The following is a 27,892-nucleotide window of genomic DNA, read 5'->3' on the forward strand; positions in this document are numbered from 1 at the left end:
AGGCCGCCCGCTCTCCCTCCCTCCCCCTCTCACCGGGTTGGTCGCCTGCTGTCCCTCCCTCCCTCTCACCGGGTCCTCTGCCCTCCCTTTCACCTTGCATCGCCTGCCCTTACACCCCTGCATTGCCCGCCGCCTGCCCACCCACCCACCTTTTCTACACAGGTCATGAAATTAATGCAGGACATTCTTCTGGGGGAAAGTGAATGGAATTCCCCAGGAGTTAAGTGCATTGACCTCGGTGTGCATAGATCACTGAAAGTAGCAGGACAGATGGAGAGAGCTGTTGATAAAGCCCATAGTATTCTGGGCTTTATTAATAGGACACAGATTGCAGACCAAGGAGTTTATACTGAATGTACATAAGACAACTGTTAGACACAAAAACAGAAAAATGCTGGAAAATCTCAGCAAGTCTGACAGCATCTGTGGGGAGAGAATAGGATCAACATTTTGAGTCTAGATGACTCTTTGTCAGAGCAGCAGTGAGGGTGTACAGGGTGCAAGAGACAAATGAAAATCCTCTCGGAGAGAAGAGCTTCTTGGGGGAAGATACTCCTGGAAGAGAACCGCAGAGATTTAAACACTGAGGTAAAAGCAAAATATTGCAGATGCTGGAATCTGAAACAAAAACAGAAAATGCTGGAAAACCTCAGCAGGTCTGACAACATCTGTGGGGAGAGAATAGAGTCAACATTTCGAGTCTAGATGACTCTGTGTCGCACCACAGCTGGAATATTGTGTACAGTTCTGGGTGCTACACTATAGGAACGGATATGAACATATTGGAGAAGTGGTTTACAAGAATGGTTACAGGGATGAGAAACTTCAATTATGACGATAAATTGGAGAGATAAATTGGCCTCTCTCCTTAGAGAGAAGGCAGCTAAGAGATGATAGAGGTGTTCAAAATCTTGAGTAGGCTGGACGGAGTAGAAAGGAAGAAACATTCCTGCTCATAAAAGCACTGAGAAAGAGAGGGCACAGATTTCAAGTGATTTGCAAAAGAAGCAAATGTGACACGAGAAAAAAATGTTTTCTGGAAGGCACTGCCTGGAAGTGTGGTGGAGGCAGGTTCAATCAAGGCACTCACGAGGACGTTGGATGATTATTTGAATGCAGGGGATTGGCACTTAGTCATAATGCTCAATTGGAGAGGTGGTGCAGCCACAGTGGGCCAAAATGATTCTTTGATTATTCAGTTGAAAACCGCCGCTGTGAGGTGGAGTTGGGAATGTGAATGCACAAGACTCAGAGTTGAGTGCCCAGGTGGGGTGAGATGAAACTAAGCAGGTTTTTAAAAATCAGGATAACGGTTATAAAGATGGTTATTGGGGGTTGAAGTATGAATAAACTCTGAACGTTTTACGTGGTTTCATTGTTGCGAATTGTACATACTTTATCACAATGTAGTCAGATTTGTCCCCATAATTTGAAACAGTGAAATCATTATTGTGTTACCCTTACTTTCCATCTGTTTCCTTGAACATTTGTAACACTTTAGTACATTTCCAATTTGATTAGAGTGAACTGAATTTAAAGCACACCAGACTAGTGACCATCTGCATTTCAATGTAGGAAATACTTGATTTGATTCCAGTTTGCCGCAGAGGGTTGATTTGATTCCGTTTTCTATCATCAGCATATTGCCTTTGAGTCATCTTGACTCCATCTTGCCTAACCATTAACTATTGAAAGCTGACAAATTCACAGTTCAGTCACCACTGTTAGGGTGACTGATAAATAACATGGTGATCAGCACAATTCACCATAAGTGAGTGTGCTTCAGTTGAAAAAAGAAAATTCAGCTTTGACAAAATTAATTTAAGCCAATAGCACTGTAATAGGGTCAAACCTATCTGGGTTTTGGAAGGGTAGAAATTAATCAGCTTTTATATTGCTGTAATGAGGGCATGCTCCATTGTCTTTGATACCAGCTTATTGGTGAGAATTTCTTTTACTTGTAATTCATTTTAAATGGACTTGGCTAATTAAAGAAAATGTAGATGAAGTTAACGTGGCACTTACAGCAATGTTCAGCATTTTAAATACATCATCTTGAGACAGTTAGAACAAATTCCCTGCTCACTGTATCTGTCCAATTTTATAATCCTGAGGATGCTCATTTTTAGAAATAACGAGTGTTCAGTAGCAAAAGTCATGTCATATAACTGGGGTATCAGGAGTACAGACCGCTGACTCACAGAAAAAGCTAATGCAAACTTGTGCTTGGCAGCCAGTCAGCATTAAGAAATGTTCAATGGGGGGAGGAAGTTGTTGACGTTTCACAGAGGTAAGTTCATAGCCTTACAGTGTGGTACTAATTACAACCATCTGCCTGGCGCCTAATCAAGTAAGTAAACTTTCAACTTATCTAGCCTTTTGTACTAGTGTCTAACCAGGGCAGTTTGCAGTAGCAATTCTGGAAAAAAAACTCTCAATCTCCCGTATTCTGAGGAATTTTGATCTGTAATCTACATGGCGAATTTGGCAGCACTCATTTAATGTAAAATGACTTGTTCAACAGCTGTGATTCAAAGTCCCCCATTTTAATACAGTTATAAAATAATTTTAACTATAAAATATATATTTTTTAGTGACATAATCATGCTTCCCTAATCTTTTCAATGCCATCTCATTTAACATATGAAAATTAATGTGGCCCCCAAGCACCAACAATAAAACAACAATAAAGCATCATAGTAACATAATTGTAAAATGCTTAACATCGATCAACATAAATAAATGATTCAAAAATGAAAATCCATGTAAAAATATTATTTTATGTACTCACCAGCCTATCATTTAATCCGAGCCACTCAAGCTCATGGACCTTAGCCAGGAAGAGCGGTTGCTATTAACATTCATATTTTAATTCATAATTATCACTGATCTACAGAAACATTACACCAAGTTACCCTAAAGGCCATCTTGACATCATTGATTTTATCGCGAGATGAGTTTAATAAGTTTTTAATTTTGTGCTGAATGTTTCAAATGACACAAAATAATATTTTTATCTCAGATGCTGCTGTTTCACAGGGAATTTGGCAACACAGAATGTATCTTTAACATTGATTTAGTTGACAAGGCCAAATAACTTTTATGAATGTGGAGTTATGCTCCTTTCAACCGATAGAAAGTATAATGTTTCTAAACAGGCAAAAAACATAACATGCAACAATTAAAACTTAGTGAGGTTTCTGTCCTGATAGAAGTCTACAAGATTATGACAGGCATGGACAGAGTGGATAGTCAGAAGCTTTTTCCATCGGTGGAAGAGTCAATTGCTAGGGGTCACAGGTTTAAGATGCGAGAGGCAAGGTTTACAGGAAATGTTCGAGGCAGTTTTTTTGCACCGAGGGCGGTGGGTGCCTGGAACACTTTGCTGGGGGAGGTGGTTGAAGCAGATACGGTACTGACTTTTAAGAGGCATCTTGACAAATACATGAATAGAATGGGAATAGAGGGATATGGTCCCCGGAAGGGTAAGGCGTTTTAGTTAAGTCGGGCGGTATGTTCCGTGCAGGCTTGGAGGGCCGAAGGGCCTGTTCCTGTGCTGTAATTTTCTTTGTTCTTTGTTCACTCCCCAACATGCACACGCTGTATCACTCCCTCTCCCCCACGCACTCACTAATCAGCCCTTGGCTTTTTCATCTGCCAGGTAGTGTAGCTATCTGTCTGTTTTACACTGTCACAAGTTTGGGCTTCATTGTTTTTTTTCAGCCTTGTTGGAATCCATTCCTTCCCCCTCTTAAGAGTCCCAATCTTAGACCATATGTCTTGATAGCTCAGTTCACTTCACCCAAACTACTTTTTATTACTCCTATGTTACTAACTGGCAGCATCTATGGAGAAGAGAAGCAGAGTTAATGTTTCAGATTGATGACCTTTTGTCAGAACTGTGAAAAGTTAGAAATGTTATAGATTTAAAATTGGTCAAATAGGGAAGAGTGCAAAAAGGATCAAAGGAGTCTGTATGATAAGAGACATGTGATGACGACAGAAGGGCTGGTGGGAGAGAATCAAATGGAATAGCATGGAACAGGTAAAGAAACATGGTCATTGACCTGAAGCATTAACTCTCCTCTTTCCTGGGTGTTTCCTGATTTGCTGAATATTTCCAGCATTTTCTGTTTGTTATTTCCGATTTGCAGTATCTGAAGTGTTTTGCTTTTGTGATAACCAGCGTCTTCCTTTCAGCGCATTCCAAAAAGCTTCCATGATTTTATCAGGCTTACCCTCCCTTTGTCCTTTGTGCCCGTCACTCCAATGTTCCTTCCTGCATGTATCTCTGCCAGAGTTCTTTTAAAGTTAGGCTGCCTACATTTCCCTATTTCTGTAGTATCTCCCAATCCTACTACCCTGAAAGAATCCAGTTCAAGCCATTTGTGTATCCATCACCATCTTTGCACCAGCTCTTCAGCCATCTAGACCCTGTGCACTGAAACTCCTTTCATAAAACTCTGCCTCTTAAGCCCTCTTCTCCTTTAAGTCGCTCCTTAAAACCAATATCTTTAACCAAGATTTAAGTTGTCAATGACAATGTTTCCTTGGGCTCAGTATTGAATTTTGCCTAATTATTCTTCTGTAAAGTGCATGGGGTGGGGGAGGGAGGAAGGGGGAAGGTGAACTTATTGAGGTGCAATACAAATGCAACTTGTTGTTGGCTCACGGTCAAAACAATACTTTTGAAGTGTTATCGCTATGTGTTATAATGCAACAGCAATGAGATGACAGACCAGTCTGTGTGTTTCTCGTGGTGGCTCGGCCTTTGGGAGAGCTCCCCTGTTCTTCATTGGATACATGGAATTCATGGAATTTTTTAATGTCCACGTGGAAGGGCTAATGGTAATAAATAATCTCAAGCCAGATGGTGAAGTATGAAAGTAGATGCAAATCCTTTCCTTGATTGTGTCTTTATTTTCAGAATGAACCATTATGTATGTCTGCCTCCTGCTGATTAAGATGTGGAGATGCCAGCGTTGGACTGGAGTAAGCACAGTAAGAAATCCCACAACACTAGGTTAAAGTAAAAATAGGTTTATTTGGTAGCACAAGCTTTCGGAGTGTCGCTTCTTCTTCAGGTGAGTGAGGAGTTGAGTTCACAAACAGGCCATATGTAGACACAAACTCAATTTACAAGATAATGGTTGGAATGCAAGTCTTTACAGGTAATCAAATCTTAAAGGTACAGACAATGTGAGGGGAAAGAGGGTTAAACACAGTTTAAAGAGGTGTGTATTGTCTCCAGCCAGGACAGTTAGTGAGATTTTGCAATCCCAAGTAAGTCGTGAGGGTTACAGAAAGTGTGACATGAACCCAAGATCCCAGATGAGATTGTCCTCATGTGTGCAGAACTTAACTATCAGGTTTCTGCTCAACGATTCTGTGTTGTTGTGTATCGTGAAGGCCGCCTTGGAGAATGCTTACCCAAAGATCAGAGGCTGAATGCCCGTGATTGCTGAAGTGTTCCCCAATAGGAAAAGAACATTCCTGCGTGGTGATTGTCAAGTGGTGTTCATTCATCTGTGTCGTAGCATCTGCATGGTCTCTCCAGCTTTGGGACATCGCTGAAGGAAAGGATGTCCTGAGGCATGGTACATTGGGGAGACCATGCAGATGCTACAACAATGAATGAATGAACACCGCTTGAAAATCACCAGGCAGGAGTGGTCTCTTCTGGTCAGGGAACACTTCAGCAGTCATGGGTACTCAGCCTCTGATCTTCGGGTAAGCTTTCTCTAAGGCAGCCTTTTCGACATACGGCAATGCAGAATCACTGAGCAGAAGCTGATAGCCCAGTTCCGCACACGAGGATGGCCTCAACCGGGATCTTGGGTTCATGTCACACTATCTGTAACCCCCACAACTTGCCTGGGCTTGCAAATTCTCACTAACTGTCCTGTCTGGAGACAATACACATCTCTTTAACCTGTGCTTGGCCCTCTCTCCACTCACATTGTCTGTACCTTTAAGACTTGATTAGCTGTAAAGACATGCATTCCAATCATTATCTTGTAAATTGAGTTTGTGTCTACACATGCCCTGTTTGTGAACACAACTCCTCACTCACCCGAAAAAGAAGTGACACCGCTGAAAGCTTGTGCTACCAAATAAACCTGTTGGGCTTTAACCTGGTGATGTGAGACTTCTTACTGTTCCTACTGACTAACCCAGTATCCTAGTGGTCTCTCTCTAAAAGTTCTTTGAGTAGGTAATTAAGTAATGTCCATCATCTTTGTACCCTAACAAGACTATTAACATGTCGTTAACAAATAGGACATAATATTTTAATATCTTTACTGAGATATATTGAAGTGAAGCTGATTTGCATCAGCAGTGCAAAATTGACTCATAGAAAATTGATAATTGGCTTTTCATCGTGGTATTTTCTATTTTCTCCAATTTAGGAAGCATTGCCTATTTTCTTCACTTCCAAATGACCTTGATAGTTGTAAATGGGCCTCCAAAAAGATTTTGGTTTATTGTTCTGTGAATTTCTGATCAATGGAAAATCTGATGTGAAGAATTGGCCACTCATACATTGCATTGCTCTTTTGCATTGCTGCTGTAGAGCAGTTTCACTCCCAACGTGTCTGATTCCTTGAAAACTGCCCTGAATTGTTGACCCAGATTACGTACTTAAATTCTGTAGTAGGGATTGAATGCTCAATAATGTGTCTTGGTGAAAGAGTAATCCAATACAGATGTGTGTTAGATTAACTTCTTCACTCTTGAACGGTTTCCAATCGTCAGTGCTTCATTTCTATATACAAGTCAAAATGTTGTTTCTAGATGTAACTCAAATTTGGAAGGCCAAATTAATTGTGCTTCTGGGTATATTTTCACAGTGTTGAGCTTTTCCTCAATTCCAGAAATACAATATCCCAACTCAGCACAGATCTACAAATATTTGTTTTGTATGGTTCAGGGAGAAAACAACTTGACCAATATTAAAGTATCACAAAACATTCTATTTATCAGTAAAATCTTTAATATGGCTAGCTTTGAAAGTTAGCTCTTTGGTTTAGTGACTGTTGGAGAAGAAAATACAGTGACAAATAGAATCTTATTAAAGTTTTCTTGGATAAATACTTAGAATTGTGTCTAGTTGATAATTATATTTCCTAAATGAGTATTATAAGATCATAAAATCCCTGAAGTGCAGAAGGAGGCCATTCGGTCTATTGAGTCTGCACTGATAACAATCCCATAAAGGCCCTATCCCCGTAAACCCACGTATTCACCCTTCAAATCTCCCTAACACTAAGGGACAATTTAGCATGCCAATCCACCTAACCAACACATCTTTGGACTGTGGCAGGAAACCGAAGCACCCGGAGGAAACCCACGCAGACACGGGAGAAAGTTCAAACGACCCAAGCCGGGAATCGAACCCAGGTTCCTGGCAGTGAGGCAACACTGCTAACCAGTGTGTCAACATGCCATATAATAACTAATAAAATAGAACCATAGAAACCCTACAGTGCAGAAAGAAGCCATTTGACCCATCGAGTCTGCACCGACAGCAATTCCAGCCAGGCTCTATCTCCATACCCCTACATATTTACCTACTAATCCCTCTAACCTATGCATCCAGGGACACTAAGGGGCAATTTAGCTTGGCCAATCAACCTAACCTGCACATCTTTGGACAAAATGATACTAATTGATACTAATGTCCATTGATTGAAAATGAATTAGAAATGGCCTTTGTTGAAACTAATTGCTGAGGTGAAATTAAAGGACTGCAGGAAAAAGCCTGGGAAGTACTGGCCAGTGAGCCTCACATCTAGTGGGTAAGTTGTCAGAAGGTATTCTGAGAGACAGGATCTACAGGCATTTAGACAGGCAAGGATTGATTAGGGGCAGTCAGCATGGCTTTGTGAGTGGAAAATCATGCCTCACAAATTTGATTGAGTTTTTTGAAGGGATAACCAAGAAGAAAGATGAGAGCAATGCAGATGATGTTGTCTACATGGACTTTAGCAAGTTCTCTGACGAGGTACCTACCTCATGGTAGTTTGTTGCATTAGATTAAATCTCCTGGGATCTAGGGTGAGGTAGCCAAGTTGATACAAAATTGGCTTGATGGCAGAAGACGGGGGGGGTGGGTGTAGAGAGTTGTTTTTCAAACTGGAGGCCTGTGACCAGAGGTGTGCCTCAGGGATTGGTGTTGGGTCCACTGTTATTTGTCATTTATATTAATGATTTGGATGAGAATATAGGAGGCATGGTTAGTAAGTTTGCAGGGGACACAAAGATTGGTGGCATAGTCGACAGTGAAGAAGATTATCTTGGATTGCAACGGGATCTTGATCAATTGGGCCAGTGGGCTGACGAATGGCAGATGGAGTTTAATTTAGTTAAATGCGAGGTGATACATTTTGGTTGATTGAACCAGGGCAGGATTTACTCAGTTAATGGTAGGGCATTGGGGAGAGTTACAAAACAAAGAGATCTAGGGGTACAGCTCATAGCTCCTTGAAAGTGGAGTCACTGGTAGACAGAGTGGTGAAGAAGGCATTCAGCATGCTTGGTTTCATTGGTCAGAACATTGAATACAAGAGCTGAGACATTTGTTGAAGTTGTACAAAACATTAATAAGGTCACACTTAGAATACTGTGAATACTTAGAGTTCTGTCACCCTATTATAGAAAGGATACTATTAAACCAAAAAGAGTGCAGAAGAGATTTACTAGGATGCTATCGGGACTTGATGGTTTGAGTTATAAGGAGAGGCAGGATAGACTGGGACTTTTTTCTCTGGAGTGTAGGAGGCTTTGGGGTGATTTTATAGAAGCCTTTAAAATAGTGAGGGGCATAGATCAGCTACGTTGTCAATATCTTTTCCCAAAAGTGGAGGAGTCTAAAATTAGAGGGCATAGGTTTATGGTGAGAGGGGAGAGATACAAAAGTGTCCAGAGGAGCAATTTTTCCTCACAGAAGGTGGTGAGTGTCTGGAACAAGCTGCCAGAGGTAGTAGTAGAGGCAGGTACGATTTTATCTTTTAAAATGCATTTAGACAGTTACATGAGTAAGATGGGTATAAAGGGATCTGGGCCAAGCATGGGCAATTGGGATAGCTTAGTCATTTAAAAAAAAAGGCGGCATGGACAAGTTGGGCTGAAGGGCCTGTTTCCGTGCTGTAAACCCCAATGACGATGATTCTATGACTCTGCTTGACTATTTAGATCATGCAAACTGCTTCTAAAATTACTTACAACATATTAACCTCTGGAAACTCGTGTCCAAAGATGATCCAATTTAAGCAGCTTTGAAAACACCCTTCAGCTTTTAATGTTTCATAGAATCTTCTGTACTTGCACAAGAGGATTTAAGTTATAAAGGTAACCGCATTGAGGACTATCAAGCATACAGTTAGCTGTAATTTTATTTTGTTGCACTGAATTTCCCATTCATTTTGGCTTGATATTGTAAATTCTGTTCGAATTTTAACAAGCATTTAATTATTATTTTAAAGAGTCAATTTTGAGGTACAAAGTTCATTCTGTAATCTCAACTAAGAAATTGCTTTATCTTATTAAACATTATCCTCTTACTGTGAATGCAGTATTATTTATAAAATCCTGTTATAATGTGATTGTTTATATAGCCATATGAAAATAATGGACAGCAAAAAACTGGTTCACTTAGCCAGTTGCACACGCACGTGTGTCGTCATGTATACACCTTCCATCCCATTATATGACCTCAGAGAGGTCAGATCAGTTTATAGAAAAATATCAAATTCCTCTCCAGAGATGACCGAAACTAGTCAAGGAGGTCATGATTATCTTTGATGCTTTGCAGTGTCCATGTTATTTAAGAGATGACTTTCATCCAATGACTGAAAGAATCTAGTACATTGCAATCCACTGCAAAAGCTGACCTCTTCTAGAAGTTCATTATCTTTTGAAAAGAATGTTTATATATGACCTTATATGGCTTGAAATTGAGATTCCTAGCATTCCCAAACCTGTTTATTTGGATTGACTCCAATGGTTTATTCCCTTCATCATTTTGTAAAACCCAATTAAAGGCCTGTAAAGAGCAAAGTTGTAGCTATTTCATCCTGTCTTCATAACTAAGCTGACTGGAACTGTCTAATAGCCTGCTGTTGCATATGACCATATGAACTGTAATAGTCCTTCAGCCCTTTGAGCCTGCTCCACCATTTAAAAAAAATCATGGCTCTTCTGATAGTAACCACAAATCTGATGGTAATCAACCTCTGAAAACCTATCGCCCCTTTGCTTAGTAATAATTTATCCATCTCTCTCTTAAAAATATTCAGTGACTCTGCTTCCACCGCCTTTTCAGGAAGAGAGTTCCAAAGGTTCATGATTCTCAGTGAGACAAACCTTACCTCATCTTTGTTTTAAATGGGTGATGCCTAGTTCGAGATTTCTTTCCAAAGTTTAAATATCACCCATCATATGAAGTAACCAAAGTTGGACACAAGATTCCAAGTGAAACTTGGCCAAGGTCTTTTGCAGGGATAAAACAGTATACAGAGTCTTATCAATTGTCTTGTGAATGCACCTCAACACACTGATTCCTCTTTCAGTTCATGACATCACTTAGGAACCTTTAGGGATCCATGCACTTGAACATCCAGTTTTTCAATCAGTTTTCTTTGATGTTTTCCCCAAAAGGTGTATGAATGTTTAATTTGCCTTGCCACATGCACAACACAGAACTTTTTCAAATCAGTTATCATTTACCAATTGCAAGTCAATCCTCAAGATTCACTTGTAGGACTTTTTTTTTTACAGACCTGACGTTCCAGCAATCTTAATATAATCTATTTTAAACAATGTCACAAACAGTTTCATTTAGGTCATTATAAACTGTGAAGAGCAATCACTGTGGCACACCACTAGTGACTGGTCTCCAAACAGATCCAAATTCATTAATATCAACTTTCTGCTCATATCCTACCAATCTGTCCTCTGTCCAACTCAATGTATTGCAGCTAATACCAGAGACTTTGATCTTGTACCCTATTAAATTTTTTTGGAATATTTGTAATGTCCCACACACAGCTGGCTTTTCTCTGATAATCCAGCACATTATGCAGGCCTGGCCTACGCCATCACGCTGGTGGTATGGGGCCAGAAAAGGCCAGGAATGCTGGGAATCCCTTCAAAACAAAAAGGCATCCCCATCTCCGACTTAAAAAATGAACTACCCCTCCCTCAACACTCTCCCACCCCCAAATAAAGTTCCCCAGAGGGGCCTCCTTGGCAAGGAACAGTGCCAGAGCACTGCTTGGGCAAGTCCCTCTTCCTCCTGGGGGCTATACTTAGCTGTGTACCCATGGTGGGTTCCCTTCATTTTTAAAAACCTGTTATCATCAGGAGGGAGTTCCTAATGTGAGCATAAGATACAGTGGGGAAGTTCTCTCACTATATTTAAATGCATTGAAATAAAATTCCTGATATTCCTGGGTGGAAACTTCTTACATCTGATGGGCGAGTGGGAAATCAGAAAACAAGGTCTCCCTGGTGAGATTCACATTTTCTAGTTCTCATGGGATTTTATACCAGATTGCCATTTTGTGGAGACAAAATCATCCCTTTTTCTAAGCATTTTGGGGATTGCCAATATAATATTCTTATCCCAATGCTTATGCAGTTTTCTGTTTGCTGATGTTGAACTAAAGGGCCTATATTTACCTGGGACCATCACACCACCTTTTTAAAAGTTAGGGACTTATTAGCCTTCTATTTCATGGAATCCAAAGTAGAGCTATTAAAAATAAAGGCAATGGGTTTGCATAACATTTCCCTGAGGATTCTTGGATGGATATCATTCCGCTTCTATATTTTATCTGAAAAGAATATATTTGTCAATATTAATTTTAGCTTTATTATTATAATCGTAACTATTGAGCACCGTCTTCCAAAGTGGATGGTTTAACAGAAGATAACCAGTTCTGTTTTTTAATTCATTTTCAGACTTACATAGGCTCCATCTTGGTGTCGGTGAATCCTTACAAACCAATTCCTGGACTTTATGATAAAACCACAATGGAGCAATACAGCAATTATCATTTGGGAGAAATAGCACCTCACATTTTTGCCATTGCAAATGAATGTTATCGCTGCCTTTGGAAATGCAACGACAATCAATGTGTCCTCATAAGGTAAAATGCCACTTTTTCAATGGAATAGTCATTTGAGTGAATGTTCAGTAATTGGTGGAAAACAACACACATTAAGTACATCCCATGTGGATTCACATAAATGCTTGAACACGACTTGGTTGCATACACAAAATCTTTTTCACAGACACATTTTTTAATAGCACCATTATATGAAATATAAATGTACTCAGCAGTTAATTGAAACTTTGACTTACGATGAGGGGGAAAGATATTTTTTGCCGAATCAAATGAGCATATTCGTTTAAATTGCAGAGATGAAAGAGTATCCTGGAGTGATTGCAAACAAATATTCTCATTGAGGAACTTAAATGACATTGTTTCAACACAAGCAAAGCTTGAGCTGTTACTAGCAATCATCAAAATTCCAATGTTAGATTAATGTCTTAAAACGTGCTTCATTCTGCTTCTTCAGAAGCAGTAAGTGTTGATGCAGATGATGACTGTGCTTCCAATCATATATAATGAGACTTGTCCAAGAAATTTAGTAATTATACAACATTACAGATTTATTGGGAAATAACCTGCAGTTAGCTTCTAAAAAATAGAAAGACTTACATTTGTATAGCTCCAGAAGAACCGCATGAGGGTTCTCTGGATATTGTTGACAAAGCCAGGGGGAGGGGTCAAAGTGACCAGCCAGTACCACAACATGGAGGTGTGCAACTGGTTTATAACGAGAACTCGTGCCCTGTAGGACAGTGTTGGAGCAGTCCTGTCCAGTGACTCAGGCGAGCAGAGACTTCAGCCTCCAACTCCTGCCAGTTCACCAGCCAGGATTCCTCGGCTGGGCAGAGATGGACCCCCAAGTAGAGGAGGTCAGTCCAGCTCCAGGTGAAAGACCTGAGCTCCTTTGGAAGGGGGCCTGTCTCCCACGAACTGATCAGGAACCTGGAGCCGTTGGGCGAGTTGATCCGGCGGAGGACGCAGCGGAGTACACTGCCTCGCATTCTTTCATCCTCCGCAGGTCAACTGGACCCATGAACATGAGGAGCACATCATCAGCATAAGCCAGCAGGACCATCCCTACATCCGGGCCATGCAGAGCCAAACCTGACAACCTCCTCTGCAAGAGGCACAGGAATGGCTGCACGCGAATCGAACGCAGTTGGCACGTCAAGGGCAACTCTGCTGCACTCCTCCCAAAGCAAAGGGGCAAGACTCATCAGGTAGTCCATACTCTAGCAAGCCAACCTCACCAACCTGGCTGAAGTCACCACAAAACCATGTGATTTTTATGTTACTTTTGTGAGGGGAAACTGCAGTCACATCATCTTCACCCAAGAGATTAAGGGCAATGGTATGGAATTCAGGGAAAGAGATTGAGGTTTTTGAGCAAATTGACGTAGGGAAGGCCAAGATGTGGGCAGCTTTAAAAGTGGAAACATCTTCAGATCCAGATGGATTGTGCCCTAGGCTGCAGTGGGAGGCAAGAGAGGAGTTTGCAGATGCTCTGACCCAAATTTTCAATTCCTCTCTGGCCATAGCAGAGGTGTCAGATGAGTGGAGAATAGCTAATGTGGTTCTGCTGCTTAAGAAGGGTTGTAGAGATAAACCAGGCCAGTGAGCCTCATGTCAGTGGTAAGGAAACTATTAGTGAAACTTCTGAAGGAGGGCATCTATGTCTACTTGAAGAGGCAAAACTTGATCAGGGATAGTTGGCATGGCTTTGTCAGAGGAAGATCATGCCTAACAAATTTGATTAAAATTTTTGAGGAGATAACTAGGTGTGTATTGGAGGGTAGTGCAGTCAATGTAGTTTGTAGATTTCAGCAAAACCTTTGACAAGGTCCCACGTGGGAGACTTGTAAAGAAGGTAAATTCATATGGGATACAAGGTAATTTGATCAAGTGGATTCAAATTGGCTCAATTGTCAGAAACAGAGGGTGATGACAGAAGCCTGCTTTTTAGTGACTGGAAACCAGTGTCCTGTGGTGTACCACAAGGATCTGTGTTGGGCCCCCTTATTATTTGTCCTTTATATAAATGACATTGACTGTGATGGGTGGATTAGTAAATTTGTAGATGACACAAAGATTGGATGGCTGATTAACAGTGAGGCGGAGTGTTTTGGGTTACAAGAAAATATAGACAGAATGATCAATGGGCAGATAAGTGGCAGATGGAGTTTAACCCCGTGTAGTGTGAGGTGATGCACTTTGGATGGAGTAATTTGACAAATAAGTATTCGATGAATGGTAGGACACTAGGATGATTTCTAATTATGGGAGACTTTGTCAAAGCTTTGACAAAGGTCATCTGGACTCGAAACGTCAGCTCTTTTCTCTCCTGCCAGGCCTGCTGAGGTTTTCCAGTATTTTTCTCGTTTGGTTTCAGATTCCAGCATCCGCAGTAATTTGCTTTTAAATAAAAACAGGAGTAGGCCCACCATTCAGTGCAATCATGGCTGACCTAGGCTGATGTTGAGATGCCATCGTTGGACTGGGGTAAACACAGTAAGAAGTCTCACAACACCAGGTTAAAGTCCAAACGTTTATTTGGTAGCAAATGCTACCAAAGGTTTCCTTTGTCAAGTGAGTGGGAGTTCTGATCACAAACAGGGCATATAAAGATACATATAAAGTTTGACAAAAACGGTACACAATATTCCAGGTGAGGCCTCATCAATGCCCTACATAATTGCAAGAAAACCTCTTCATTTTTAAACTCCCAACCCCTTTGCAATAAAGGCCAAAATGCAAATTGCCTTCTTAACTACTTATTAGGTCTGCTTGCTAGCTTCTTGTGATTCATGCACTAGAACACCCAAGTCCCTCTCTACTTTACTCACGTGTAGCTTCTTTCCATTCAGATAATAACCTGCCTTTTGATTCCTTCTACCAAAGCGACTTCACACTTCCCCACATTAAACTCCGTTTGCCAGGTGTTCATGCATTCATCCAATCTATCTATATCCTGTTGCAGAATCTCAATGTCCTCATCACAGCCTACCCTTTCACCTATCTTCGTATCATCAGCAAATTTAGAAATCTTACATACTGTTCCTTCCTCCAGATCATTAATGGAAGCAGTGAACAATTGAGGGAAAAGAACTGATCCCTGTGGCACTCCACTCATTTTGACTGAATAAGACCCATTTATTCCAGCTCTCTGTTTTCTATGTGACAGCCAGTTTTCAATCTATGCTTACACATCTCCACTAATTCCATAGATTTTTGCTTCATGCACCTGCCTCCATTACTTGTCAGATGTCTTTTTGGAAATTAGAATTAGACTACATCTACATATTGGCTCTGTTACATCCTCAAAGAATTTGAGCAAATTTGTCAAATGTGATTTACCTTTCATAAAACCATGTTTACCCGGTTTAATTATATTCAGCTTTCCCAAATGATTAGCTGTTTCATTTTTAATTATTGACTCCAGTTTGGAAAGATTCTGGCAAATATTTTGCCAGTGATGGTGAGGAGTGGGTTTCCTGTATGATTGTTGCAGATTGGTGAGTTTATTGCCACTTCTACACATAGAGAATAAGAACATAAGAAATAGGAGCAGGAGTAGGCCATCTAGCCCCTCGAGCCTGCCCCGCCGTTCAATAAGATCATGGCTGATCTGAAGTGGCTCAGTTCCACTTTCCCGCTTTCTCCCCATAACCCTTAATTCCCTTGCCTACCAAAAACCTATTTACCCGTGTCTTAAATATATTTAGCGAGGCAGCCTCCACCGCTTCAACGGGCAGAGAATTCCAGAGATTCACCACCCTTTGAGTGAAGAAGTTACTCCTCAACTCCGTTCTAAACTGCCCCCCACTTATCTTGAGGCTGTGCCCTCTAGTCCTGCCGTCCTTTCTGAGCGGGAAGAATCTCTCTACCTCTACCCTATCCATCTCCTTCATTATCTTATACGTCTCTATAAGATCCCCCCCTCGTCCTTCTAAACTCCAACGAGTACAGACCCAGTCTATTCAGCCTCTCTTCATAGTCCAACCCCCTCATCTCCAGTATCAGCCTAGTGAACCTCCTCTGCACTCCCTCCAAGGCCAAAATATCCTTGCGCAAGTGCGGCGACCAAAATTGCACACAGTACTCCAGCTGCGGCCTCACCAGTGCCCTATACAGTCGCAGCAAGACCTCCCTGCTTTTATATTCTATCCCCCTCGCTATAAAGGCCAGCATTCCATTCACCTTCTTGATCACCTGCTGCACCTGCAGACTGGGTTTTTGCGACTCATGCAAAAGACCCTCAGGTCCCTCTGCACCGTAGCATGCTGCAGCTTTTCGCCCTTTTAAATAGTAATCCCTCCTACTATTATTCCTGCCAAAGTGGATAACCTCACACTTGCTAACATTGTACTCCATCTGCCAGGTCCTCGCCCACTCGCTCACCCTATCTAGATCCCTCTGCAGACTTTCCACACCCTCCGCACAATTTGCTTTTCCACTTATCTTCATGTCATCAGCAAATTTTGGCACCCTACACTCAGCTCCCTCCTCCAGATCATCTATATAAACGGTAAATAGTTGAGGCCCCAGCACCGATCCCTGTGGCACTCCACTGGTCACCAACCGCCAATCTAAATAGCACCCATTGATACCAACTCTCTGCCTCCTATTAGACAGCCAATCCTCTATCCACGCTAACACCTTACCCCCAACTCCATGCCCCCAACCTTCTGAAGCAACTTTTTGTGCGGCACCTTATCAAACGCCTTCTGAAAATCGAGAAACACCACATCCACCGGTTCCCCTCTGTCTACCGAACTAGTCACATCCTCATAGAATTCCAATAAATTTGTCAGACACGACTTCCCCTTAACGAATCCGTGCTGCGTCTGCTCGATCAAACAATTCTTCTCATGGTGCCTCGCTATTTCTTCTTTGATGACGGATTCAAGCATTTTTCCAACAACAGACGTTAAACTAACTGGCCTATAATTCCCTGCCTTTTGCCTGCTACCTTTTTAAAACAGCGGCGTAACATTAGCCGTTTTCCAATCTTCCGGCACTTCCCCAGAATCCAGCGAGGTTTGGTAAATAATCACTAAGGCGTCTACTATCACCGCTGCTATTTCCTTCAGAACCCTGGGATGCATTCCATCCGGTCCTGGGTACTTGTCCACCATCAGTCCCGCTAGTCGACCAAGCACTACCTCTCTAGTGACACTACTTCTCTAGAGACGTTAGTGGGGTGTTTGGAAGATAATTTGGGTACCCTGAGAAATTCCTCACAATAGTTTGACAGTTCCATGGCAGCATGCTTCCAGTCACTAATGGAGTTACAGGGCTGTGTGTTAACGTGAACACTCCAGCATGTTTTTCTGTCCCATCCTTCCCAATATCTTCCACGATGGTGATCCTAGCATCGAAATCAAATATTGCATGTGTGGGAAACTGCAATGAATCCAAGCAAAGAACAAAGTCTTCAAGAGCATACTTGAAGATTTCCTGTTGGCTGATGACTGTACTAGCTGCAGGTTTCAAGCTGGACATTCAATGTCCAAAAACATTGAGAACTGAAACTGGTTGAACAGACAAGCAGATATCTATTTTTCAAGCAGCTTCATTATGAATGTTTGGTTGAGCTCCAAGAGTGCTTCTTGAGAGTGTGAAAATAGATAAGTCCCTTGGGCCAGATGGGATTTACCCTAGGATTCTCTGGGAGGCTAGGGAGGAGATTGCAGAGCCTTTGGCTTTGATCTTCATGTTGTCATTGGCTTCAGGTATAGTGCCGGAAGACTGGAGGATAGCAAATGTTGTCCCCTTGTTCAAGAAGGGGAGTAGAGACCATCCTGGGAATTATAGACCAGTGAGCCTTACTTCTGTTGTGGGCAAAGTTTTGGAAAGAATTATAAGGGATAGGGTTTATAATCATCTAGAGGGAAATAAATTGATTAGCGATAGTCAACACGGTTTTGTGAAGGGTAGGTCGTGCCTCACAAACCTTATCGAGTTTTTTGAAAAGATGACCAAAGAGGTGGATAAGGGTAAGACAGTTGACGTGGTGTATACGGATTTTAGCAAAGCGTTTGATAAGGTTCCCCATGGTAGGCTATTGCAGAAAATGCAGATGCATGGGATTGAGGGTGATTTAGCAGTTTGAATCAGGAATTGGCTAGCTGAAAGAAGACAGAGGGTGGTGGTTGATGGGAAATATTCAACCTGGAGTTCAGTTACAAGTGGTGTACCTCAAGGATCTGTTTTGGGGCCACTGCTGTTTGTCATTTTTATAAATGACCTAGATGGTGTAGAAGGATGGATTAGTAAATTTGCTGGTGACACCAAAGTCGGAGGAGTTGTAGACAGTGAGGATGGATGTTACAGTTTGCAGAGGGACATAGATAAGATGCAGAGCTGGGCTGAGAGGTGGCAGATGGAGTTTAATACGGAAAAGTGTGAGGTGATTCACTTTGGTAAGAATAACAGGAGTACAGAATACAGGGCAAATGGAAAGACTCTTAGTAGTGTTGACGAGTAGAGAGATCTCAGTGTACATGTGCGTAGCTCCCTGAAAGTTGGCACCCAGGTTGATAAGGTTGTTAAGAAGGCGTACGGTGTGTTAGCTTTTATTGGTAGAGGGATTGAATTTCAGAGCCATGAGGTCATGTTACAACTGTACAAAACTCTGGTGCGGCCACACTTGGAGTATTGTGTACAATTCTGGTCGCCGTATTATAAGAAAGATGTGGAAGCATTGGAAAGGGTGCAGAGGAGGTTTATCAGGATGTTGCCTGGTATGGTGGGAAGATCTTATGAGGAAAGGCTGAGGGACTTGAGGTTATTTTCGTTGGAGAGAAGAAGGTTACAAGGTGACCTGATTGAGGCATACAAGATGATCAAAGGATTGGATAGGGTGGACAGTGAGAGTCTTTTCCCTCGGATGGTGATGGCTAACACAAGGGGACGTAGCTTTAAATTAAGGGGTGGTAATTATAGGACGGATGTCAGAGGTAGGTTCTTTACTCAGAGGGTAGTAAAGGAGTGGAATGCCCTGCCTGCAGCAGTTGTAGACTCGCTAACTTTAAGGGGTTCAAATGATCAGTTGATAGGCATATGGATAACATTGGAATCGTTTAGGTTAGAGGGTCATTAGATTGGTTCCACTGGTCAGCGCAACATCGAGGGCGGAAGGGCCTGTACTGCGCTGTAATGTTCTATGTTCTAAGCATAACTCAGCAGCATTCTATTTACACCACTTCAAAGGGGCTGGTGACATTGTTTGAATGATTTTTCCAAGATGTTGTAAGATGAGCAGTCTTTTTCAGTAGATATATTCATAGCATGTTTGCTCTTTTTGTTGGTTTCAGGCTGAAAGTGCAGTCCTGTATGCTATTTGATCTCTGGAAGTGGGTTTGCACAGCACTGGGAGAGAAGAAACTGGGTTCTTGTGTGTGTGAATAGAAGCTAGCTTTCATTGACAAAAAGCTGCCTTGCTTTTTGTATCCGCTGAGAAAAAAGATTATTTCTGCAATAATCAGGAAGTAAGAAAAAATGTACCATTGAACAGAATTAAAGGCCTTATTAAACTGTTTGACTTCACAATCATTGTTTTTTTAAGAATGAGACAGAGTGTTCTTTTAAAAACTTTTTTCCCATTTCAATAACATCAGCTATCTTAAATGCAGTGTGCGTTTGACTTGGAAGCAAAGACAAGCAAACCGATTCAAGGCATTCCTAACTGGGTTTATTTTTTTAATAAATTGGATGTGAAACGATCATTTATTTTTGGCACCCTTATTGCATCGTGGAAACATAGCACAGCAAGGAAATGGCTAATGGGAAACAGATTTGTGCTTTCTGCACTAAGTTAAAAGGATTTGCTTCGAACCCGGTAATGAGCACTATAAATAAAAATTCAGACAGGTACTTGGCTAATGAAGATGTAAGTGAAAGAATCGTAAGTTATAAAGTGATTGTAGTGCTTTAGCTTAAAGGGTGGAATTCTCCCAAAAAATTTTAAGTGTCGAATTTGTGTATCTGCCACATTCTGTGCCCTGCAGGAAGCATGAATATCACTGAAAATTGGGGGGGTTCAGCTTATTCTTGCTGGAAAGTCTGAAATCAACATACTAAGCAGTCTCCTGCGCATGAATGGATCTGTCAGTGCCAAGATTGGCACAGTGGTCTTACACTGATGGCTTTCTGATTGCTGGCCAGCCCCACGACCCCTGCAAACACTGGCTCGTCGTGACCCCACCCTGTTCCCCCTCATGACTCAATTGCTGGCCTCCCTGCTTCCTCTGTCAATCCCTATGCAGAGTGACAGTGGGGCACCCCATCCCCCATATGCCCCATCCCCTTGGCAACTGCCCCATGTCTGGTGGGCAGTGCTAAGGTGCCCCCTGGGCATTGGCAGTTTGTCCCTTGGGCAGTGCTGGGGCACAGGCTGGCACTGCCAGGGTACCAATGACTAGGGGGCACCCTGTTGCCCAACCCTCTGGGGAGTGCTGATTGCCCCCATCATCATATTTAAATTATATTACAATGACCATGTCAGAGGTCTTTGCATCTTCCCACAAATTTCCGGCGCAGAGCAGACTCTGTTGGAAATCCGGCGCTGAGAGGGGCAAGTGGGGCGTGAATGCTCACGCGAACCCTGCAAATTGGCCGATGCAACAACCTCCCAACCTGCTGCATTAAAAAACTAGCATAACGGGATGGGAGAATCGCAACCAGTCACTCTCTGATCTTTGCAAGCCAAATATACCAAGTGGTTAAAGTTATTAATATATAGCAGTGTTCTTTCAACTTCATATAAGGTGAGGATTGGGATATGAGTCAGACTTTAGGAGAGAGCTGAAGACAAGGCTATGAAACATACTATGTACTTTGGATAGCAGAAGTATTATAAAAATGACAAATGAGCAACATTTCAACATTGCAAATGGTTATTGACAATGAAGAATGTCTGTTGTTAAACAAGTGCATTCAGATCATGTTCTTGGCACTTTTGCAGCAAAGTGACAATTCCAAAATTAAATTAAATGATTGTTTTTACAAAAATAGCATTCAGCATATTAAAAATATGCGTCATGAATGTTACAAAAACTGCAACATACTGGACTGTTGAACTTTACACTTTTCTGTCTGGCAGTTTTAAGTGTGAATGTATTGTTAGTTAAGAATTGATTCATTTTTACATTGAAACTTTGGCTCCTGATCCCTAAAAACATCTAATTTAAAATTTTTATCCTCATGTAAACCCTTGCCTATATTCTATTTTTGTACTCTTCTCCAAACCTATAGCATCACACCACTGCCAACCTCAACCTTGCCCAGAAGAACTCTAATCTCTTGTCTGACTCTTATCTTTGCCCAAGATTGGGCCTTCAGACATTTAGTCCATAAAGTCATAGAATTAAACAGTGCACAGGGAGGCCATTCAGCCCATTGAACTGCACTGACAACCATCCCAACCAGGCCCTGTCCCCATAACCCCATATATTTATCCTGCTAATCTCTTGAATTTAGCATGGCCAACCAACTTAACCTGTACATCTTTGGAACATGGGAGGAAACCGGACACCTGGAGGAAACCCACGTAGACATGGGGAGAATTCCACAGAGGCAGTCAGAATTGAGCCTGGGTTCCTGGCCCTGTGAGGCAGCAGTGTAACTACTATCCCACTGTGCCATCCCTCCATTTCCTCCTTTAAGACCATGCTTAAAATCCATCTCTTTGAACAAGCATTTGAACATAAGAACACAAGAGGTAGGAGTAGACCACGTGGCTCATCGAGCCTGCTCCATCATTCACTATGATCATGACTGATCTCGGGTTTCAACTCCATTTTCCTTCCTGTTCTTCATGTCCCTTAGATTCCTGAGAGATCAAAAATCTGTCCAACCCAGCCTTGACTGTATTTAATGATGGAACATCTGCAACTCTCTAGGGTAGAGAATTGCAAAGCTTCACAATCGCTCGAATGAAGTAATTTCTCCTCATCTCAGTCCTAAGTATTCATTTAGTCTCTTATCCTAAGATGCTGTCCGCTTGTTCTAGATTAGCTGACCAGAATTAATCTTTGTGTCTACCCTATCAAGCTCCTTTGTGTATATGTTAGACATTGCCTCATTTTCCTAAACTCCAGATAATATGAGTCCCGTTTATTCAGCCTATCATTATAGGACAACCTCATCATCCCAGAGACCAATTGAGTGAACCTTCTAAAGCGAGTATATTCTTTCTTAAATGTGAAAACCAAAACTGCACACAGTACTCCCTGATGCAGCCTCACAATAGCCCTGTACAATTGTAGCAAGAAATCTTAAGTGTTGTACTCCAATTCCTTTGTAATAGAGGCCAATATGCCATTTGTCTTCCTAATTATTTGCTGTTTATTAACTTTGCACATTCCTTGCATGAACAGTCCCAAGTCTCTTTGAAGTCAGCACTAACAAGGTTTTCACTGTTTAAAAAACATTCTGCTTTTTGTTCTTACGGCCAAAGCAAATAACTTCACACTTCCCTATAACTGCCATCTTGTTGCCCACCCATTTAACCCATCTATATCTATTTGCAGACTCTATGTCTTTCCCCACAGCTTACCTAGCTTAGTATCATCAACAAATTTAGATACTTTGTTCTTTGTCTCTTCATCTAAGTCTAATATAGGTTGTAAATATCTGAGGCCTCAACACTGATCCTTGCAGAACTCCACTGAAAAAAAGCCCTGTTTATACACATTTTTGTTTTCTGTCCATTAACCAAATCTAAATTCATGCAAATGTATTACCCCCCCACCCCCCAAATCCATGAATTCTTATGTGTGACATCTTATTGAATGCATTTTGGAAATCTGGGCATACTACAGCTGCTGGTTCCCCTCTATCCACCCTACTAGTTACATCCTCTAACACATTTGTCAAACAGGATTTCCCCTGAGTAAAGCCATGTTGGCTTGTTCTAATCATACAATGTATTTATAAATGTATTGTGAAGACTTCCTTAAAAATAAATTCCAACAACTGAAAAGCTAACTGGCCTATAGTTTACTTTTCTCTTTCGCTCCTTTCTTGAAAAGTGATGTGACGTTTGTCAGCTTTCAATTTTGGGCATCATTCCTGAATTGAAAGAATTTTGGAAAATCATAGCCAGCACCAACACTGTCTCTTTTATAACTCTAGAGTGTAGGCTGTCACATTTGGGGTCACTGCTGTGCTTCCTTGGTTCTGTAACAAATCATAAATACAGAAAGTTGTTGATCTGCAGAAACAAATTGCCTTATGGTGAATCTAACTTCTGTATGTAGTTTTTACATTGATGTGTGTTAAATCATGCCATTTGATCCTTTTCCTTTCTGGATCAGGGAGACAGTTTTAATAGTCTCAAGGTTTGTGGTACAGACATAGCTGAAAAAAGACACAAGTTGATGAAGTGCTTTTGTTTTCGTAGAATCATAGAATCCTACAGTGCAGAAGGAGGCCAATCAGCCCATCAAGTCTGCACTGACCACAATCCCACCCAGGTTCTATTCCCATAACCCCATGAATTCTAGCTAATCCCCTGACACTAAGAGACAATGTAGCAGGGTCAATCGACACATCTTTGGACTGTGGAGGAAACCAGAGCATCCAGAGGAAAACTACGCAGACACGAGGAGAATGTGCAAACTCCACACATGCAATGATTCAAGCTGGGAATTGAACCTGGGTCCCTGGCACTGTGAGGCAGTAGTGCTAACCACTGTGCCAATGTGTCACCCAACATCTTGCATGCATCAGAACAATTCATGAGAACCAAGTGTCACGGAAACAACCATTAATACTGCATGAGGAAAGTGCTGGTAAATGGACTTTGATTGGTAGAGGTGTTGCCATGGAGAATGCACCAGTTAACTGATGAATAACAGTTAACTAATTTGTTTAAATTCAAAACAAGCAGCTTGACTCTGGTCAAGGCATTTCCTTGATGAATGAACCAGTGTATAGCTGCCTCCTATTTTGTTTAGTTAAACAGACACAATGGCTGTAATTCTACCAGCCTGCCCACGACGGGAATTGGTTCTTTCTGCTTGCAAAGCAAAGTGCCCCATGTACTTGTAGCTTCCAGTACAGGCAAGTGAGCCACACTGCAATCCGAATTGATGATCTTAAATTAGTAGTCAATGTAATTCTCAGCATGCTCAAGATTGTTCAGCAAAAGCTGCCCAATCTCAGAATCACATGTTGGACACCTGTGTTTCGAACTTTGTAAACACAGCCTTGTTGGGTATGGTACCTTGCAAGTTGCAACCAGCTGAAGGGACGTGCTGTTGAAACAATCTGCCAGTTCTTTATATGCCTAGCTACATTGAAATTTATGTACCATGTTGCTCATCTATCTGATAGTCTTTTTGGCTTGATGACAACATCCTGTTAGTGACGAACGCCACATGTGTTGCAGCTGTGTAGCAGTAGTAGTGTGAAATGTTACACAAATTTTTGAGATACTGTGCCCTTCCAGGTTAATCTGAGATAGACTAGGTACTTTTTTATGGTGAAATGGCCTTAGGCCTGTTCATAAGCAACAGCGATTTGATCAGATAGTCATTGTTTGGTAGGATGGCTTTGATGCACACTATCTCAGCATCAAGCTCACATGATGAGCAAGTGACTTGGATCCTATGTATGATGTTGCCTATGTTGGCTTAACATTGAGCCAATTTCACAAATTCCTGTGACCTCTTTATCAGTTGATATTAGGGGTGCAAGATTTTGACTTTGTCTCAAAAAGAGTTGCTTCATTGTGTATAGTGCTCCACCGAAAGCTGAGCTAACACACTTAACACAATTGTTGAACAGTGTGTGAAGATAAACTTTTACATTTGGAATAATTTTATTCATGTATATATGAATATAACTTGTACATGTTTTATAAAATCGTCTATAAGTTTATTTTATCGCACATTTTCATGAAAATGAGATGGCCTGATCTCATTATTTTAAAAGAGCAACTCTAGAACCAACAGTATGATGTTGTATGTTGATTTTCTATTTGGCATTGTGTATCGCCTCTATTCAGTGAATGATCACTATCACTGAGGCAGTGCTGTTATATGTAGGTGCTCCAGGAGCACGACTACCTGAATTTTCTTCTCTGCCTCTGATAATGGACGTTGATGGTGGTGGGGGAAGTAATTAAATCCAGTAGCAGACAGGTTGTGTTTTCAGTCATCCTATAAAAACATTCTTGCTCACATCCATCCTGACGACTTATTCCTAACATTAGGGAAAGATATATGGTTAAGAATTATAGCAACACTGATGACCTCTTCCCATCAGAGCATTGTACATATTCTAGTCAAAGAGTGTCCCACAGTATAAACTTAGCAAATTGGCTGGACAGAATTTGGAAATAGTTGTGCACGTTATAAGACTGGCTTGTGAGAGTGCTTAATACTTTGTGCAAATGGACCGGGCATGTTTTGTGCAAATTTAATCAATCTCCCATCCATTTACTGACCATTGACATTGAAATGATAGTAAAATACTGCTGGAAATCTTGGATGTCATTGGAACAACAATGGTAACTCTTCCGACATAGATACTTAAATGAATACTTTTCAGGCGAGAACTGAGCAGCCAACAATTGAAAGTTACGTGCAACATCACAGTCTGTAGACTGCTTTTGCTCATATGCTTATTGTTGTTCAAGTATATTCTTTTACACTAGATGGCACAAGTGCTCCTTCAATTCTTCTAATGTTAACATCACCCAAGATGCTATTTCATTTTTTTTCTCTTATATGCCACAAATTTGAACATTACATACTTGGGTGATTTATTTATGCTGCTTTGTAAATGACCAAACTTTGCCAATTTGAGATGCACCATTCTTGCATTAGAGCAGTGATTACTTTTCAAAAATAGTTCAATGGTCGTGAAATGTGCTAAATAGTAGAAAGTTTTTAAAGATTTTTTTCATTGAGCATCACTAACTGGGCCAGCGTTTGTTGACCATCCCTGATAACCCTTGAACTGAGTGGTTTGTTACCCCATTTCAGAGGTCATTTAAAGAGTCAACTGCATTGCTGTGGATTTGGTGTCACATGTCAGCTAAATCAGCTAAGGACAGCAGATTTTGATGCCCAGGAAAGCTGACTTGTGGACATACGAAAGATTCAGGACATCAGTTTTCACGACAATGGTTTCATGGTCATTATTGGACTTTTAATTTCAGATTATGATTGAATTCAAATTTCGCTATCTGCCATGGTGGGATTTGAACCCCGGTCCCCAGAGGATTACCCTTGGTCTCTGGATTACTGACAATACTTCTGGGCCACTACCTCTACTACAAAATGTATTTAGCCAGTACCTAATAATATGCAATTGGCTATTTTTCCAGTGTTTTCAATTTATCATCTTAGATTGCTTCAATCACTGTGGCTCAAATAGGCTCTGAGAATACAATCTAACTTTGAACGATAAAATCTATAATTGTACTGGAATTGTCATTTCACTGTTTAAGTGAAAAATAGTTTAAAAATATTATACCCTCATGCCCATTGTTTTCAACTGAAACTCCAGCAAAGCAAGAAGGCCTCCAAAATGTGTCTCTGGTATTGAGCAGTGCTATTCTGTTTGTTTTAATGTTTTGCTAGCTCAATGTGTATTAAATGTGAAGAAGTAAATAAATTTTTTTATTTGGTTATAAATAATGCTTCATCCAAGGTTTTTTCTTGCATGGATATAAAAACTTTTCTTTTAGTTGCCAAATGGTTTGCACACAAAAGCAATCATGAGCTGCTTACTGAACAGGGATCATTGTCCTGTGACAGCTTGAAGCTTGCAAACGTGACAAATTTGTTAAAAGTTCAGAAAATGTGCAGAATTTGTTTTGTGACTTAAGTGATGCATGCATGAATTAAATGGAGCATTTTTGAAACAATGTAAGCTTTCAAATTCTTGTTCTGTTTCTTAAATCTCAGTGTTGGTGGTTCATTCAGAATAGGATAGAGAAAAGGAGACATCACAAAATAGTACATTGTAATGAAATTGTGTTATGCTAAAAATGAAATCAGTCCAAAGCTTCCTAAATTCCCTTTGGATTGGAGTAGTTTGCTATTGTGATTGAGCTGAGCTGGGGTGAAGAATAGGGTGGAACCCACTAATATACATTTAAATTATCAGACTGCTTATATGACATCCAATCCAAATAGGTAGAAATTTCTTCCAGTGAGAATGGGAAAGCCGTATTTTCTATTCCATGGAAACCCATGGTAGGCAGAAGGAAAAAGAGGCAGGAGGACTGGAATTCTGAAATTGTCACTGGATTCCCACCAATCGTTAATTAGTGTAAGTGGCAGGTCGCAACTTGACACCCATGAAAACTGACTTTTCAGTGAAATAGGTGAAATCCATGGGATTCACATTAGATCATTGCGTTCAGAAAACATGAGGGAACCTGTTCTGGAGTCAGGAACCTTTAACTAGAAATTGTTGGCAGCTTTATATTTCATAATTTAATGGTGTGTGCTAAATTAAATGTGTTTTTATGTTAAGTATATTTTTACTAGTGATTAAGACCTTAGTGAATGAAATGTACACAGTATGCTGGCAGGTCTGTGTTTCCCCCCTCCCTATTGCCAGCAGATCCCCAGTTGCCAGCATCAGCCATCATTAAGTTAGAGGCAACAAAAAATGCCTTTGAGTTTGTGAAGTGGTGAACAGAAGATTGGACAGGAGAGCATTGAAGTAGTCAAGTCTAAAGACAGGCAGAAGAGTTTTAAGAAGTGTCTTCCAGCAAGTAAGAAGTTAGCTCTGTAATCAGTGTACAACAT

General features: G+C 41.0%; 1 protein-coding gene across 1 annotated transcript in view; it reads left to right on the forward strand.

The window, feature by feature from the left end:
• myo10 (myosin X) overlaps nucleotides 1-27,892 on the forward strand; it is a 351,157-nt gene that overhangs the window by 156,633 nt on the left and 166,632 nt on the right. Inside the window, exon 4 of the mRNA XM_080204973.1 lies at nucleotides 11,965-12,152. Within this exon, the coding sequence (XP_080061099.1) occupies nucleotides 11,965-12,152 (188 nt within the window). The remainder of the gene's footprint in view (nucleotides 1-11,964; nucleotides 12,153-27,892) is intronic.

This window comes from Carcharhinus amblyrhynchos, chromosome 2 (assembly GCF_965287045.1).
Source record: "Carcharhinus amblyrhynchos chromosome 2, sCarAmb.v2.hapA, whole genome shotgun sequence".
Lineage (NCBI taxonomy): Eukaryota > Metazoa > Chordata > Chondrichthyes > Carcharhiniformes > Carcharhinidae > Carcharhinus > Carcharhinus amblyrhynchos.